Source organism: Xiphias gladius, unplaced genomic scaffold (assembly GCF_016859285.1).
Source record: "Xiphias gladius isolate SHS-SW01 ecotype Sanya breed wild unplaced genomic scaffold, ASM1685928v1 HiC_scaffold_633, whole genome shotgun sequence".
Classification (NCBI taxonomy): Eukaryota; Metazoa; Chordata; class Actinopteri; order Istiophoriformes; family Xiphiidae; genus Xiphias; species Xiphias gladius.
The window spans coordinates 1-13616 of record NW_024402336.1 but is presented as its reverse complement, the minus strand read 5'-3'; the positions used below and the strand labels follow the sequence as shown (position 1 = coordinate 13616).

General features: G+C 36.9%; 1 pseudogene and 2 gene segments (V, D, J or C); all 3 read left to right on the top strand.

Annotated features, from left to right (window-relative positions):
- The first annotated feature begins 1259 nt into the window (after positions 1-1259).
- Positions 1260-1727, top strand: LOC120787783 (annotated as a pseudogene).
- A 3625-nt stretch (positions 1728-5352) lies between these two features.
- LOC120787782 lies at positions 5353-7806 on the top strand. The segment is given in 3 exon segments: positions 5353-5398; positions 5487-5785; positions 7735-7806. Coding segments are annotated over 3 exon segments (417 nt in total).
- A 1447-nt stretch (positions 7807-9253) lies between these two features.
- Positions 9254-9690, top strand: LOC120787785 (the record flags this gene model as incomplete). The annotated part of the segment is given in 2 exon segments: positions 9254-9302; positions 9392-9690. Coding segments are annotated over 2 exon segments (348 nt in total), but the record flags the coding sequence as incomplete, so codon positions are not given.
- Positions 9691-13616: the final 3926 nt, after the last annotated feature.

The following is a 13616-nucleotide window of genomic DNA, read 5'->3' as shown; positions in this document are numbered from 1 at the left end:
ATCAAGTAGCTACGTTCCGGTTACACGTATTGCTATGCCTCTTTCATTCCCAACACTTACACTGAATTTAAACAATCTTAGAAATCATGTAGTAGATTGTACTCTGCATTTTTATGCACACACACACACACACACAAATCGGTCACGCCTTGTCCTGATTATTCACCTTAGTTAATTCAGAGTTTCCTGACACTCTTGTTGCATTTGTTGAGTTGTCTTGCCTTTTTTTTTTCCTGAGATTTGTGAATTTCCTGTTAAGGTGCCTGATAAAAGCCTGTTTACTTGTCTGCAGCCTGACTGACACAGAGCCTCTGATATTCTAACTCCACACTCATTGTGAATCATATCATTTAAAATAAATGCCACAAAAGCATTTTGTAGCGTTCAGACTTCACCACAACAACAGGTTATTCCTTTTTTATTGATTTGAGTTATTATTTGAGTTCGCAATGACTTCTGCAACAAAGCATCTGACATAATCAACTGAAAGACAGATAATGACAAGAGTCAGAATTATTTAATTCTTGTTCTCGTCAGGAGTCTTGAGCAGTTATGATGTCAGCCATTAATAAGGCTGCGGTTTCAGTGTTTTTGTTTGAATAGATTCATTGTTTGTTCATTTCCTAAAGAAATACGTCAATCAAAATAAAACTTTAACAATGATGTATGACAATATAACCATAAACGCTTAATGCAAAAATGACCAGATCACAGTGAAGGCAGTGGTTTCTCTTATTTCATTTATTCAGGTGATATTGTTCTTTGCCACCTTTGCTCAGTCACAGCTGCCTTTGTTGCCCTTTGCCAGCAAGTTTTACTCTATAACCCATGTTTCTCTTTGTATGATAATCTTTCAGTATGTATGTTGCAGTCCTCTGACATTTTCTGTTACTGGGAGTTATATTAACGTGTCAAAATATTCTTCTTTTTAATGTGGCATGTATTAAAATTGGAGTTGGTACTGTAGAAGTATGCCTGGAGAGAGGCCTGGAGTTAGACAAGGCCTCTGAGAAGCGGTTGACAATCCTGGGACAGTATGTTTGTTGGGACAAACATCTCACACATTTTAATGTGCCTCATTCAAAACAATATAGTGACAAATGAACTTGAAATGAACTGACCTGTGTAGACTAATCATTGCATCCCCAGTTTCACCAAACAACAACTGAATAGATCCTGTCATTTCCTCTCTGTGAGGAGGAGTCAATGCAAAACTCGGATGTCTTCCACCTCTACTTAACTGACTGCAGAGAGGACGACAGAGGACAGTGGACACACAGTTCAACATGATGGACTACAGGATAGGGCTGCTGCTTTTAACTGTCTGCTGGGCAGGTGAAGAGTTTCACTGATGCTGATCTTAAATAATTTCTATTTGAGTTTCTATCTTAAAACATATTATGTTTCCTTTTAATCTTGACAGGTGTTGATGCTCAGACTCTGACAGAATCTGAACCAGTGGTTAAAAGGCCTGAAGAATCCCACAAACTGACCTGTACAGCCTCTGGATTCACATTCAGCAGCTTCTGGATGGCCTGGATCAGACAGGCTCCTGGAAAAGGACTGGAGTGGATTGCTACTATCAGTAGCGGTGGTGGTGGCAGCACTTACTACTCTCAGTCAGTCCAAGGCCGGTTTACCATCTCCAGAGACAACAGCAGACAGCAGCTGTATCTGCAGATGAACAGTCTGAAGACTGAGATTCTGCTGTTTATTATTGTGCTGGAGACTCACAGTGACTGGAGTTGGTTCAGCAGCTGTACAAAAACCTACAGTCCTCATCTTTACCACAATTATCTCACACGATTAATGTCCATAGTTCAAGTAATTCAAGAAAATGATAGAATAAAGTTACACCAAACACTTTGGGAACCAATGATAGAAATATTAATAGAAAAATATTTTTAAACAGAGATACAAATGTAGAAATCATATTATTAGAAAGGCATCTTGCTTAACAGAGCTTCATTAAAACGACTCCTCAACTGAGACAGTAGCTGAGCAATAAACAGTTTGTGTAGTTAAATGATTTTGCTGATTGTCTCACATGAGATTAACAAGTCTTTTTATTTGTCTTATTTTTCAGGAGATTGGAGTGCTTTTAAAATGACAGAATAAACATAATAGTGCAAAGACTGGAGTTTACAGAATAAATGGAGGTTCAAACTTGTTTCTGACGTATTCTCAATTAACTGTCCTTAACTATAATGTTTTTACTTTTTCTTCTTCTTCTCAAATTTGATTTTAAAATAGAGCACTTTCTTACACATCATTAATAGATAAGTCAGCAGACATTTTTCTTAAATACAACAATTATTATTTTGCATATCGTCACATAAGTTTAAGTTGCTAGGTAGTTCATTTCCTCCCAAGGCTCAGAGTTTCTCTGTATGTCTGCAGTCTCAAACACAATTTGAGAACTGAAACCTTCAGAAGTTTAAAGAAATCCAGGCCTTCAACCAGCTGCAGCACATCAAGCAGCGTTCAGTTAGATTAACTTGCTTTCAGTTAACTGCTGTTTTCAGTAAAAGGAAGAAATAAATACACACGATTTAAAAATCTTTTAAAATGTGATTATTACAAGTACAATCAATTGTAACAGAATATCTGAATTCAACTATTTTAAATTTTAACAATAATTAAAAAGTCAACAGCAGTGAAGACTTTATGCAAATCAGTTGAGGGAGTCCAATTATAGAAAAAAAAATCTGCAGGATCCTTCAAAGCTAACATGTAAAAAAAAAAAATATATATAATTTTTCTATTTATTCAGATAAATCAATGCATTTACACGTCTTAAATCAGTATTTGTTATTTGTTAAAATGGTGCTTTATTTTCTGTTATGCTGTTTCACTCTCTTGAATTTGACTCTAAAAGCAGAATGTGATGTAGGTGGAGCTCACTGTAAACAAATCCTAACAGGGATCCAGTTTACATCATATTTAAGGAGGATTCATGGATTTGAAGACATAATAAACACACTTTCAACATGGCTGACAGAAAGCTGACACTCCCTGTGGTGGTTGTGTAGTTTCAATTGGTACTGAAGGTCAGACCATAACATAGTCTGACCCAGCAGTTATAAGACCTGGAGAATCCCACAGACTCACCTGCACAACATCTGGGTTTAAGTTTGGAAGCTCTGAGTGGAACTGGATCAGACAGGCTCCTGGTAATGGACTGGAGTGGACTGCTTATATAGAATCTTATAGTTCTCCTATGTATTACTCCCCGTCAGTCCAGGGTAGATTCACCATCTCCAGAGACGACTCCAGCAGTAAAGTCTATCTACAGATGAACAGTCTGAAAACCGAGGACACAGCAGTGTATTAATGTGCCAGAGAGACACAGTGAGAGATAGTAACAGGAGAGATAAGAAAACTACTTCCTCTATTTACCACCACAACTAGGAACATTCAAATTTTCTCCGTATTAAATTTATTGCAATGCTAATTTCAGACAATATGTTTTAGTATCCCTGCAAGAATCCCAGCTAATATAACATATTATATTAATTCTAAGCATATTAATAACAATTATTTCAATCAATAGACTTAAATTTACGTAATGTTTTCATTTCAAACTGATCTCCAAAAATAAGGTTAGGCACATAAAAAACATCCTGTTTGAAAAACAGAAATTCCAACAATTATTTGAACTGGTTGAGTTTTTTTTTTAATTGCAGGAATTTGAGTGAGTCATGAAATGACTCTCAATAAACTATTTAAGTATAAATATCAGGCAGGTTTTAAGCCTCATTGAAAGACAATTAAAAGGGACATTGGAAAAACCTCCAGATGTTAATTACACAATAGCAGTTTTTGGAAAATAAATCCTACAAAGTTAATTCCAGACTCCAAACTGAACCAAAGATTTTCTTAAAACATTTAAGTGTTTTTATCCTTTATATTATAATATCAATAATATTAATGATAATAGGTTCCTTTATTTAGCTCAACATTGACTCACATTCATGTGACCATGATCTGCCAGGTCTCTGTGGAAACTCAGTAATCTTCCTTGTGACACAGGATGACAGAGATCAGTGGAAACGTAGTTTAACATGACGGACAATTGAACAGGGCTACTGCTTTAAACACTCTGCTTAGATGGTGAATATTTGCCTATTCACACATCTGCTAAAGTATAGCGAGTGACTCTTTTCTTTTTTGTCTTTTTTGTCATGTTTATTCACTATACACATGTGAGAAAGTGGTCAAACACAATGAAAAAAGGAGAAAAAATAAACATCTTCATCATCATCATTGTTGCTGTCTCAATCTGTTTTAAAGTATCTGTCTATTTAGACCATATATTGGAGTTCTACTTTAAACCTTTGGAGGGCAGTTAAAGCCTTTTTTTCTCTCCTTTTTTTTTGGATTTACATCTTTTATGTACAAGTGCAAATCTCCAACCATCAACAGGAAACACAAGTCTTCATAATGTTCACATGATTTTTTTGTTCCTTTACTTTCTTGAAAGAAAAGAAATGTAATTATTCAACAATATTCAAATGAAATTTCCTCGTAAGGAAGTGAAGTATGTGTGTATGTCAGTGAGACTACAGAAAATAACATCAGTTCAGCTTCAACGTCAAACATGTTCTCTGTAGATCTGATACAGCTGCCGGCAGCTGGATCCTGTGAGGAGCTTTCAGTGGATTCACACTAATAAAAACCTTAGATTCACTGAATAGTCAGATGAATGATGGAGATAATGTTGATAATCTATTCCAGACTTTCACATTTACATGTTTTTACTCAGTGTAAGTTATGTACACTTCAAAATTCCCTTTGTAGACTTCAACCAAGAATGTGTTACTTAACAAAATTAAATTTCAGCTATTATTTGTCAAAGAGTTTGTTTCATGAGCAAAAACAATTCCTACTTTGATTTAGGAAACTCTGACATCTATTAATTTAGAGTTGGCTTCAAAATGCTGCAAAACCTTTACTTTAATATTTGTTCCGTGTTGATTTTTCTTGTGTGTGCTGTACTTTTGCCTATATATTCTATTTTGGGGGAACTTTTTGAGACAAAAGTCTAATTTTAAGGGGAAAAAAAATAACAAAAAAAACATTTAATGTTAAAGAAACTTCGACGTCAGGAGAGAATACAAGCTCAGAAAGAAAATTAAATTCAGATTTCATCCATCAAATTAATTTACTTGAATATAAACTTGGGTGTTATAACTGTCCTTGTTCAACAGTAAGAAAAAAATGATTGCCAAGTCCTCTCCAACTCTCTCCTCCCTGTGAGGAGGAGTCAATGCAAAACTCAGATGTCTTCCACCTCTACTTATCTGACGGCAGAGAGGGAGACAGAGGACAGTGGACACACAGTTTAACAAGATGGACTATAGGACAGGGCTTCTGCTTTTAACTGTCTGCTGGGCAGGTGAAGAGTTTCACTGATGCTGATCTTAAATAATTTCTATTTGAGTTTCTATCTTAATACATATGATGTTTCCTTTTAATCTTGACAGGTGTTGATGCTCAGACTCTGACAGAATCTGAACCAGTGGTTAAAAGGCCTGGAGAATCCCACAAACTGACCTGTACAGCCTCTGGATTCACATTCAGCAGCTCCTATATGGCCTGGATCAGACAGGCTCCTGGAAAAGGACTGGAGTGGCTTGCTTATATCAATAGCGGTGGTGGCAGCACTGCCTACTCTCAGTCAGTCCAAGGCCGGTTTACCATCTCCAGAGACAACAGCAGACAGCAGCTGTATCTGCAGATGAACAGTCTGAAGACTGAAGATTCTGCTGTTTATTATTGTGCTCGAGACTCACAGTGACTGGAGTTGGTTCAGCAGCTGTACAAAAACCTTCAGCACTTATATGCAAGATGTATATGCTGCAAAACAGGAAAAATAGAACCAAAAAAGTTCAGCACTTAATAAGGAAAAACATGAACACACACGGATATCGACACACACAAACACATACACCGTCTCACAACACAACAATAATATTACCACTCAGATATCTGTGTCAGAGATTAACTCCAGAAGTAAATGTTTTCTTTCCATGAAAAAAATCATACACACATACATACTGAATTAAGATTATTTAAAAAAAAAGACTAAACCCAAACTTCATTTTCCATTCCATCCATCTGTCCATCAATTCAGTTTGTTGTTACAGACATTTGTTGTTGTGTCTGTGCTGGATGGTGTACTGGCATTCACTGGGGGAAACCTCCTGGACGGCTGATCATTCGAAGACATTTCCCCGGTGTTAACAATATTTCAGATTGTGCAGTTAAACACACAAACATACACTAATACACTGTATCTGTTGCAGAGCTTCAAGCCATTTCTCTATATGTGGGTGCTACACAAGCGGTAGTTTTAATGTGATGAAGCAGAGAGATGGCAAATGAGGACAGATTGAGTTTCATGCGCATCATTTCTGTAACGGCCGTACGCTGCAGGTTAAGGAAGAAAAAAAGAGGTCATTGGGTTTTTTTTTTAAATTTACAGCAGCCCCAGCCTTTACAAACCTCTTTATTCTGATATTAAGGTGGTATGTTGGCTCAGTGTCAAGCACTCTCACCTCACAACAAGAACGTCTTGTGTATGTGTATGAGCTAATAGATGAAACATTAACTGAGATCCAGCTGAGGAGGAGTTAATGCAAAAAACTCAGATTTCCTCCACCTCTACTTATCTGACTGCAGAGAGGACGACAGAGGACAGTGGACACGCAGTTTAACATGATGGACTACAGGACAGGGCTGCTGCTTTTAACTGTCTGCTGGGCAGTCGAAAATATTTAATGAACTTCATTTGACACAGCGTTAATCACTGTTTGACATAATGTTACCATCTTAAATCATGTGAAGTTGTCTTTTTCATCTTGACAGGTGTTGATGCTCGGACTCTGACAGAATCTGAACCAGTGGTTACAAAGCCTGGACACAGGCAGATACTGTGTTCACCCTCAAGGGGCTTCTAGATCATGAGTCAAAATATAATCCTATTCTGTCTTAAATTGATGTTATTTTAATAAAAAAAAATTAAACATTCATCATTAACTTACAAAAATAACATTTTAGGACATATAGCATATAAGAAAATGTCTGACTGAAACGGTCCCTTCCTCGCAAAACATCCAAGGACAGAAATACAACATTTACACATTTCAGCCATAATAATGTACAGTATATATTATTTGGCATGTAAAGTCAGTTACATTATGGCAGTGAAAAGCAGTTTCCTTAAAAAAAAAAACACTAGAGGGCAGCAGTGTCAAGTTTATCTGGCACTGTAATTATGAGGAAACACTTGTCTCCGCTAATCTCATCGATCTTAACTCACTAACACTCAAACCCTGGACTTAACTAGAGATTTATATTCAAATCAAATTCTAACAACTGTACCTGTGAAAACTGGTCAAACACAATGGAAAAATGAGAAATGCTGAAACACTGATCAACGTCTTTATTGTTGGTGTCTCAGTCTGGTTCTTCACTCTCTCTCTCTCTCAGAGTCCAGCACTGATCCTCTCCTAAGCTTTAGTCTTTATGTCTCTTTACCTTTCAGCTCTGTCTCTCCAAAATCTCAGACTGGTCAAAATGCAAATTCGCACAATGATGCACAGTCCCCACCCATTCAGCCTGCTCAGCATATAGAGTATATTCTTCATTTCAGCCTTTGTAGTCGCAGACTCAGCCAAGTTTCCACCATGACAGTTGTGCTAAGTGTCCTCCTCTTGGCTCTCCTTTCAGGTGAGTGCAGTCGGTATCCAGCAGAGCAGGAGAGAAGGAGCTCCGGAGGTCTGCTGGCTTCCTGTCATCTAAACTCTGTGTCTTTTTCAGCTTCTAAGCCCCAGTCCCTCACCTCCTCAGAGCCAGTGGTCCACAGAGCAGGAGAATCGGTCCCTCTGTCCTGTAAAGTAGAAGGACTTGCTCTTTTTTGGACAGTTTATCCTGAAACATTTAATCATCTAACGGGAGCAGATCTTTAAATACCTTTGAATATGCCCATAGGCTAAGATGCCTCTTTCATTCCCAACACTTACACTGAATTTAAACAATCTTAGAAATAATGTAGTAGATTGTACTCTGCATTTTTATGCACACACACACACACACACAAATCGGTCACGCCTTGTCCTGATTATTCACCTTAGTTAATTCAGAGTTTCCTGACACTCTTGTTGCATTTGTTGATTTGTCTTGCTTTTTTTTTTCCCTGAGATTTGTGAATTCCCTGTTAAGGTGCCTGATAAAAGCCTGTTTACTTGTCTGCAGCCTGACTGACATAGAGCCTCTGATATTCTAACTCCACACTCATTGTGAATTATATCATTTAAAATAAATGGCACAAAAGCATTTTGTAGCGTTCAGACTTCACCACAACAACAGGTTATTCCTTTTTTATTGATTTGAGTTATTATTTGAGTTCGCAATCACTTCTGCAACAAAGCATCTGACATAATCAACTGAAAGACAGATAATGACAAGAGTCAGAATTATTTAATTCTTGTTCTCGTCAGGAGTCTTGAGCAGTTATGATGTCAGCCATTAATAAGGCTGCGGTTTCAGTGTTTTTGTTTGAATAGATTCATTGTTTGTTCATTTCCTAAAGAAATACGTCAATCAAAATAAAACTTTAACAATGATGTATGACAATATAACCATAAACGCTTAATGCAAAAATGACCAGATCACAGTGAAGGCAGTGGTTTCTCTTATTTCATTTATTCAGGTGATATTGTTCTTTGCCACCTTTGCTCAGTCACAGCTGCCTTTGTTGCCCTTTGCCAGCAAGTTTTACTCTATAACCCATGTTTCTCTTTGTATGATAATCTTTCAGTATGTATGTTGCAGTCCTCTGACATTTTCTGTTACTGACAGTTATATTAACGTGTCAAAATATTCTTCTTTTTAATGTGGCATGTATTAAAATTGGAGTTGGTACTGTAGAAGTATGCCTGGAGAGAGGCCTGGAGTTAGACAAGGCCTCTGAGAAGCGGTTGACAATCCTGGGACAGTATGTGTGTTGGGAGAAACATCTCACACATTTTAATGTGCCTCATTCAAAACAATATAGTCACAAATGAACTTGAAATGAACTGACCTGTGTAGACTAATCATTGCATCCCCAGTTTCACCAAACAACAACTGATTATATCCTGTCATTTCCTCCCTGTCAGGAGGAGTCAATGCAAAACTCAGATGTCTCCCACCTCTACTTAACTGACTGCAGAGAGGACGACAGAGGACAGTGGACACACAGTTCAACATGATGGACTATAGGACAGGGCTGCTGCTTTTAACTGTCTGCTGGGCAGGTGAAGAGTTTCACTGATGCTGATCTTAAATAATTTCTATTTGAGTTTCTATCTTAATACATATGATGTTTTCTTTTTCATCTTGACAGGTGTTGATGCTCAGACTCTGACAGAATCTGAACCAGTGGTTAAAAGGCCTGGAGAATCCCACAAACTGACCTGTACAGCCTCTGGATTCACATTCAGCAGCTACTGGATGGCCTGGATCAGACAGGCTCCTGGAAAAGGACTGGAGTGGATTGCTCATATCAGTAGCAGTGGTAGCAGCACTGCCTACTCTCAGTCAGTCCAAGGCCAATTTACCATCTCCAGAGACAACACCAGACAGCAGCTGTATCTGCAGATGAACAGTCTGAAGACTGAAGATTCTGCAGTTTATTATTGTGCTCGAGACTCACAGTGACTGGAGTTGGTTCATCAGCTGTACAAAAACCTACTGTCCTCATCTTTACCACAATTATCTCACACGATTAATGTCCATTGTTCAAGTAATTCAAGAAAATGATAGAATAAAGTTACACCAAACACTTTGGGAACCAATGATAGAAATATTAATAGAAAAATATTTTTAAACAGAGATACAAATGTAGAAATCTTATTATTAAATAGGCATCTTGCTTAACAGAGCTTCATTAAAACGACTCCTCGACTGAGACAGTAGCTGAGCAATAAACAGTTTGTGTAGTTAATTGATTTTGCTGATTGTCTCACATGAGATTAACAAGTCTTTTTATTTGTCTTATTTTTCAGGAGATTGGAGTGCTGTTAAAATGACAGAATAAACATAATAGTGCAAAGACTGGAGTTTACAGAATAAATGGAGGTTCAACCTGTTGTTTCTGACGTACTCTCACTTAACTGTCCATGTTTTGTAACGTTTTTTCTTTTTTCTTCTTCTTCTCAAATTTGATTTAAAAAAAAGAGCACTTTCTTACACATCATTAATAGATAAGTCAGCAGACATTTTGATCTTAAATACAACAATTATTATTTGGCATATCGTCACATAAGTTTCAGTTGCTAGGTAGTTAATTTCCTCCCAAGGCTCAGAGTTTCTCCGTATGTCTGCAGTTTCAAACACAATTTGAGAACTGAAACCTTCAGAAGTTTAAAGAAATCCAGGCCTTCAACCAGCTGCAGCACATCAAGCAGCGTTCAGTTAGATTAACTTGCTTTCAGTTAACTGCTGTTTTCAGTAAAAGGAAGAAATAAATACACACGATTTAAAAATCTTTTAAAATGTGATTATTACAAGTACAATCAATTGTAACAGAATATCTGAATTCAACTATTTTAAATTTTAACAATAATTAAAAAGTCAACAGCAGTGAAGACTTTATGCAAATCAGTTGAGGGAGTCCAATTATAGAAAAACAAATCTGCAGGATCCTTCAAAGCAAACATGTAAAAAAATAAAAATTCAAAAATTATAGTTTTTTATTTATTCAGATAAATCAATGCATTTACGCGTCTTAAATCAGAATTTGTTATTTTTTTAAAATGGTCCTTTATTTTCTGTTATGCTGTTTCACTCTCTTGAATTTGACTCTAAAAGCAGAATGTGATGTAGGTGGAGCTCAATGTAAACAAATCCTAACAGGGATCCAGTTTACATCATATTTAAGGAGGATTCATGGATTTGAAGACATAATAAACACACTGTCAACATGGCTGACAGAAAGCTGACACTCCCTGTGGTGGTTGTGTAGTTTCAATTGGTACTGAAGGTCAGACCATAACATAGTCTGACCCAGCAGTTATAAGACCTGGAGAATCCCTCAGACTCACCTGCACAACATCTGGGTTTAAGTTTGGAAGCTCTGAGTGGAACTGGATCAGACAGGCTCCTGATAATGGACTGGAGTGGACTGCTTATATAGACACTTATAGGTTCTCCTAAGTATTACTCCCCGTCAGTCCAGGGTAGATTCACCATCTCCAGAGACGACTCCAGCAGTAAAGTCTATCTACAGATGAACAGTCTGAAAACCGAGGACACAGCAGTGTATTAATGTGCCAGAGAGACACAGTGAGAGACAGAAACAGGAGAGATAAGAAAACTACTTCCTCTATTTACCATCACAACTAGGAACATTCAGTTTCCTCCATATTACATTTACTGCAATGCTAATTTCAGACATAATGTTTTAGTATCACTGCAAGAATCCCAGCTATTACATCATATTATATTAATTCTAAGCATATTAATAACAATTATTTCAATCAATAGACATAAATTTACGTAATGTTTTCATTTCAAACTGATCTCCAAAAATAATTGACTCACATTCATGTGACCATGATCTGCCAGGTCTCTGTGGAAACTCAGTAATCTTCCTTGTGACACAGGATGACAGGGATCAGTGGACACACAGTTTAACATGACGGACAATTGAACAGGGCTGCTGCTTAGATGGTGAATATTTGCCTATTCACAGATTTAGAGTTCTGTCTTCAAACATCTGCTAAAGTATAGCGAGTGACTCTTTTCTTTTTTGTCTTTTTTGTCATGCGAGAAAGTGGTCAAACACACTTAAAAAGGAGAAAAACATCTTCATAATCCTTTACCTTCTTGACAGAAGAGAAATGTAAATATTCAACAATATTCAAATGAAGGTTCCTCATAAGGAAGTGAAGTTTGTGTCTGTGTGTCAGTGAGAGGACAGAAGAGCTCACATCAGTTCAGCTTCAACATCAACCATGTTCTCTGTAGCTCTGATACTTTTGCTGGCAGCTGGATCCTGTGAGGAGCTTTCAGTGGATTCACACTAATAAACACATTAGAAAACACTGAATAGTCAGATGAATGATGGAGATAATGTTGATTTCTGTTTCCACAGGTGTGAACAGTATTGATCTCATCCAGCCAGACTCAAAGGTCGTGCAGCCTGGACAGACTTTGATCATCACCTGTCAGGTCTCTGGTTATTCTTTGACTGATAACAGCTATGCAACAGGTTGGATCAGACATCGTGAAGGAAAACCAATGGACTGGATTTTTCATCGTTCGGGAGGAGGTGACTTTTATCAAAACGATGCTCTGAAGAACAAGTTCCTTTACCACACATACACTTCTACCAGTTCTGTGACATTAACAGGACAGAATCTGCAGCTTGAGGACACAGCTGTTTATTACTGTGTACGTGCACAGTGGTATAGAAGTTGGTTCCACTGTGATATAAACCACCAACAGACCTTGTCAAATACCCAGAGACTCATGTGACTGAACCACACACATACACACGTTCTTAATATTACGTTTAATAAAGACACTACCAGTCTACTGAGTTGATAAATATTCATATGAATGTTCATAAATTTAGGGAATAATAGAGGAAATGTTTGCTCCTAATAGACAGAGGAGTAGTGAAGTATTTCAATTTTTAATCAATTTCATTTTTCTTTATTTATTTATTTTGTGTGTGTGTGTTTGTGTATGTGTGTATTGTGATATCTAGAGAAGATGGGTAACGCATGTTTCCTGTTGCCATGCAGTGGGGGGGTGAATAACATCTGACAAAGCTAACTTAAACAGTAGCTTTGTCTCCTCAAAAGTATGAACAAATACAGATATCGGATGCAAACTTCCTTTCTGTAATCTTACCAATGTGAAAATTAAATCCCGAAACTGCTGCACCATTATTTAAGATTATCATTGGAAAACATAAGCTTTTTTTTTTCATTCTCCATCAGTCCAGAAATTATTTGCCAGAAATTTAATATCTAATATCTGTCTATTGTCTGTTGTCTATAGTTTCTGTAGTTTAATGTAAAGCAGGTTAAAAAACAAAAAACAAAAACAAATTAGCAGTCTGAGGCATAGGATCTGTTCCTGTGCTCTGCTGCCGAATATGTTTACAGGTGGTGACTGAGCATTGACATCAAATAACCTGATACCAAAATAAACTGCACTTTAATTATTGTCAATAAGTTTAACCCAGTGTCAGTAGTCTCACTTAGTTAAAGTAAGCATGTGACTATGTATTTGACATGATTCCTCAACACTCATGCGTAAATACTGTAAATAGATGTTTAGCATGGTCTCGTGACCTTAATGAAGATACTTGACTATTAAAACAATTATTATTACTATGCTAATATTAATCTACATTGTAACCAACATGTTTTAAATGGAAACATTAATTAAAAAACAGTACTCTTTTGCGGATCTCATAATAATGAACGTTTATGGAATTCGCTGAATGGTAGAGAGAAGTTTTTGTGTTTGTTCAGTTTTTGAGTTTGAGATTTTCAGTCTTGAAAATAAACATTTTGTTCCCCTACTTCATCAGTCCAGAAATCAGTAGCCAGCAC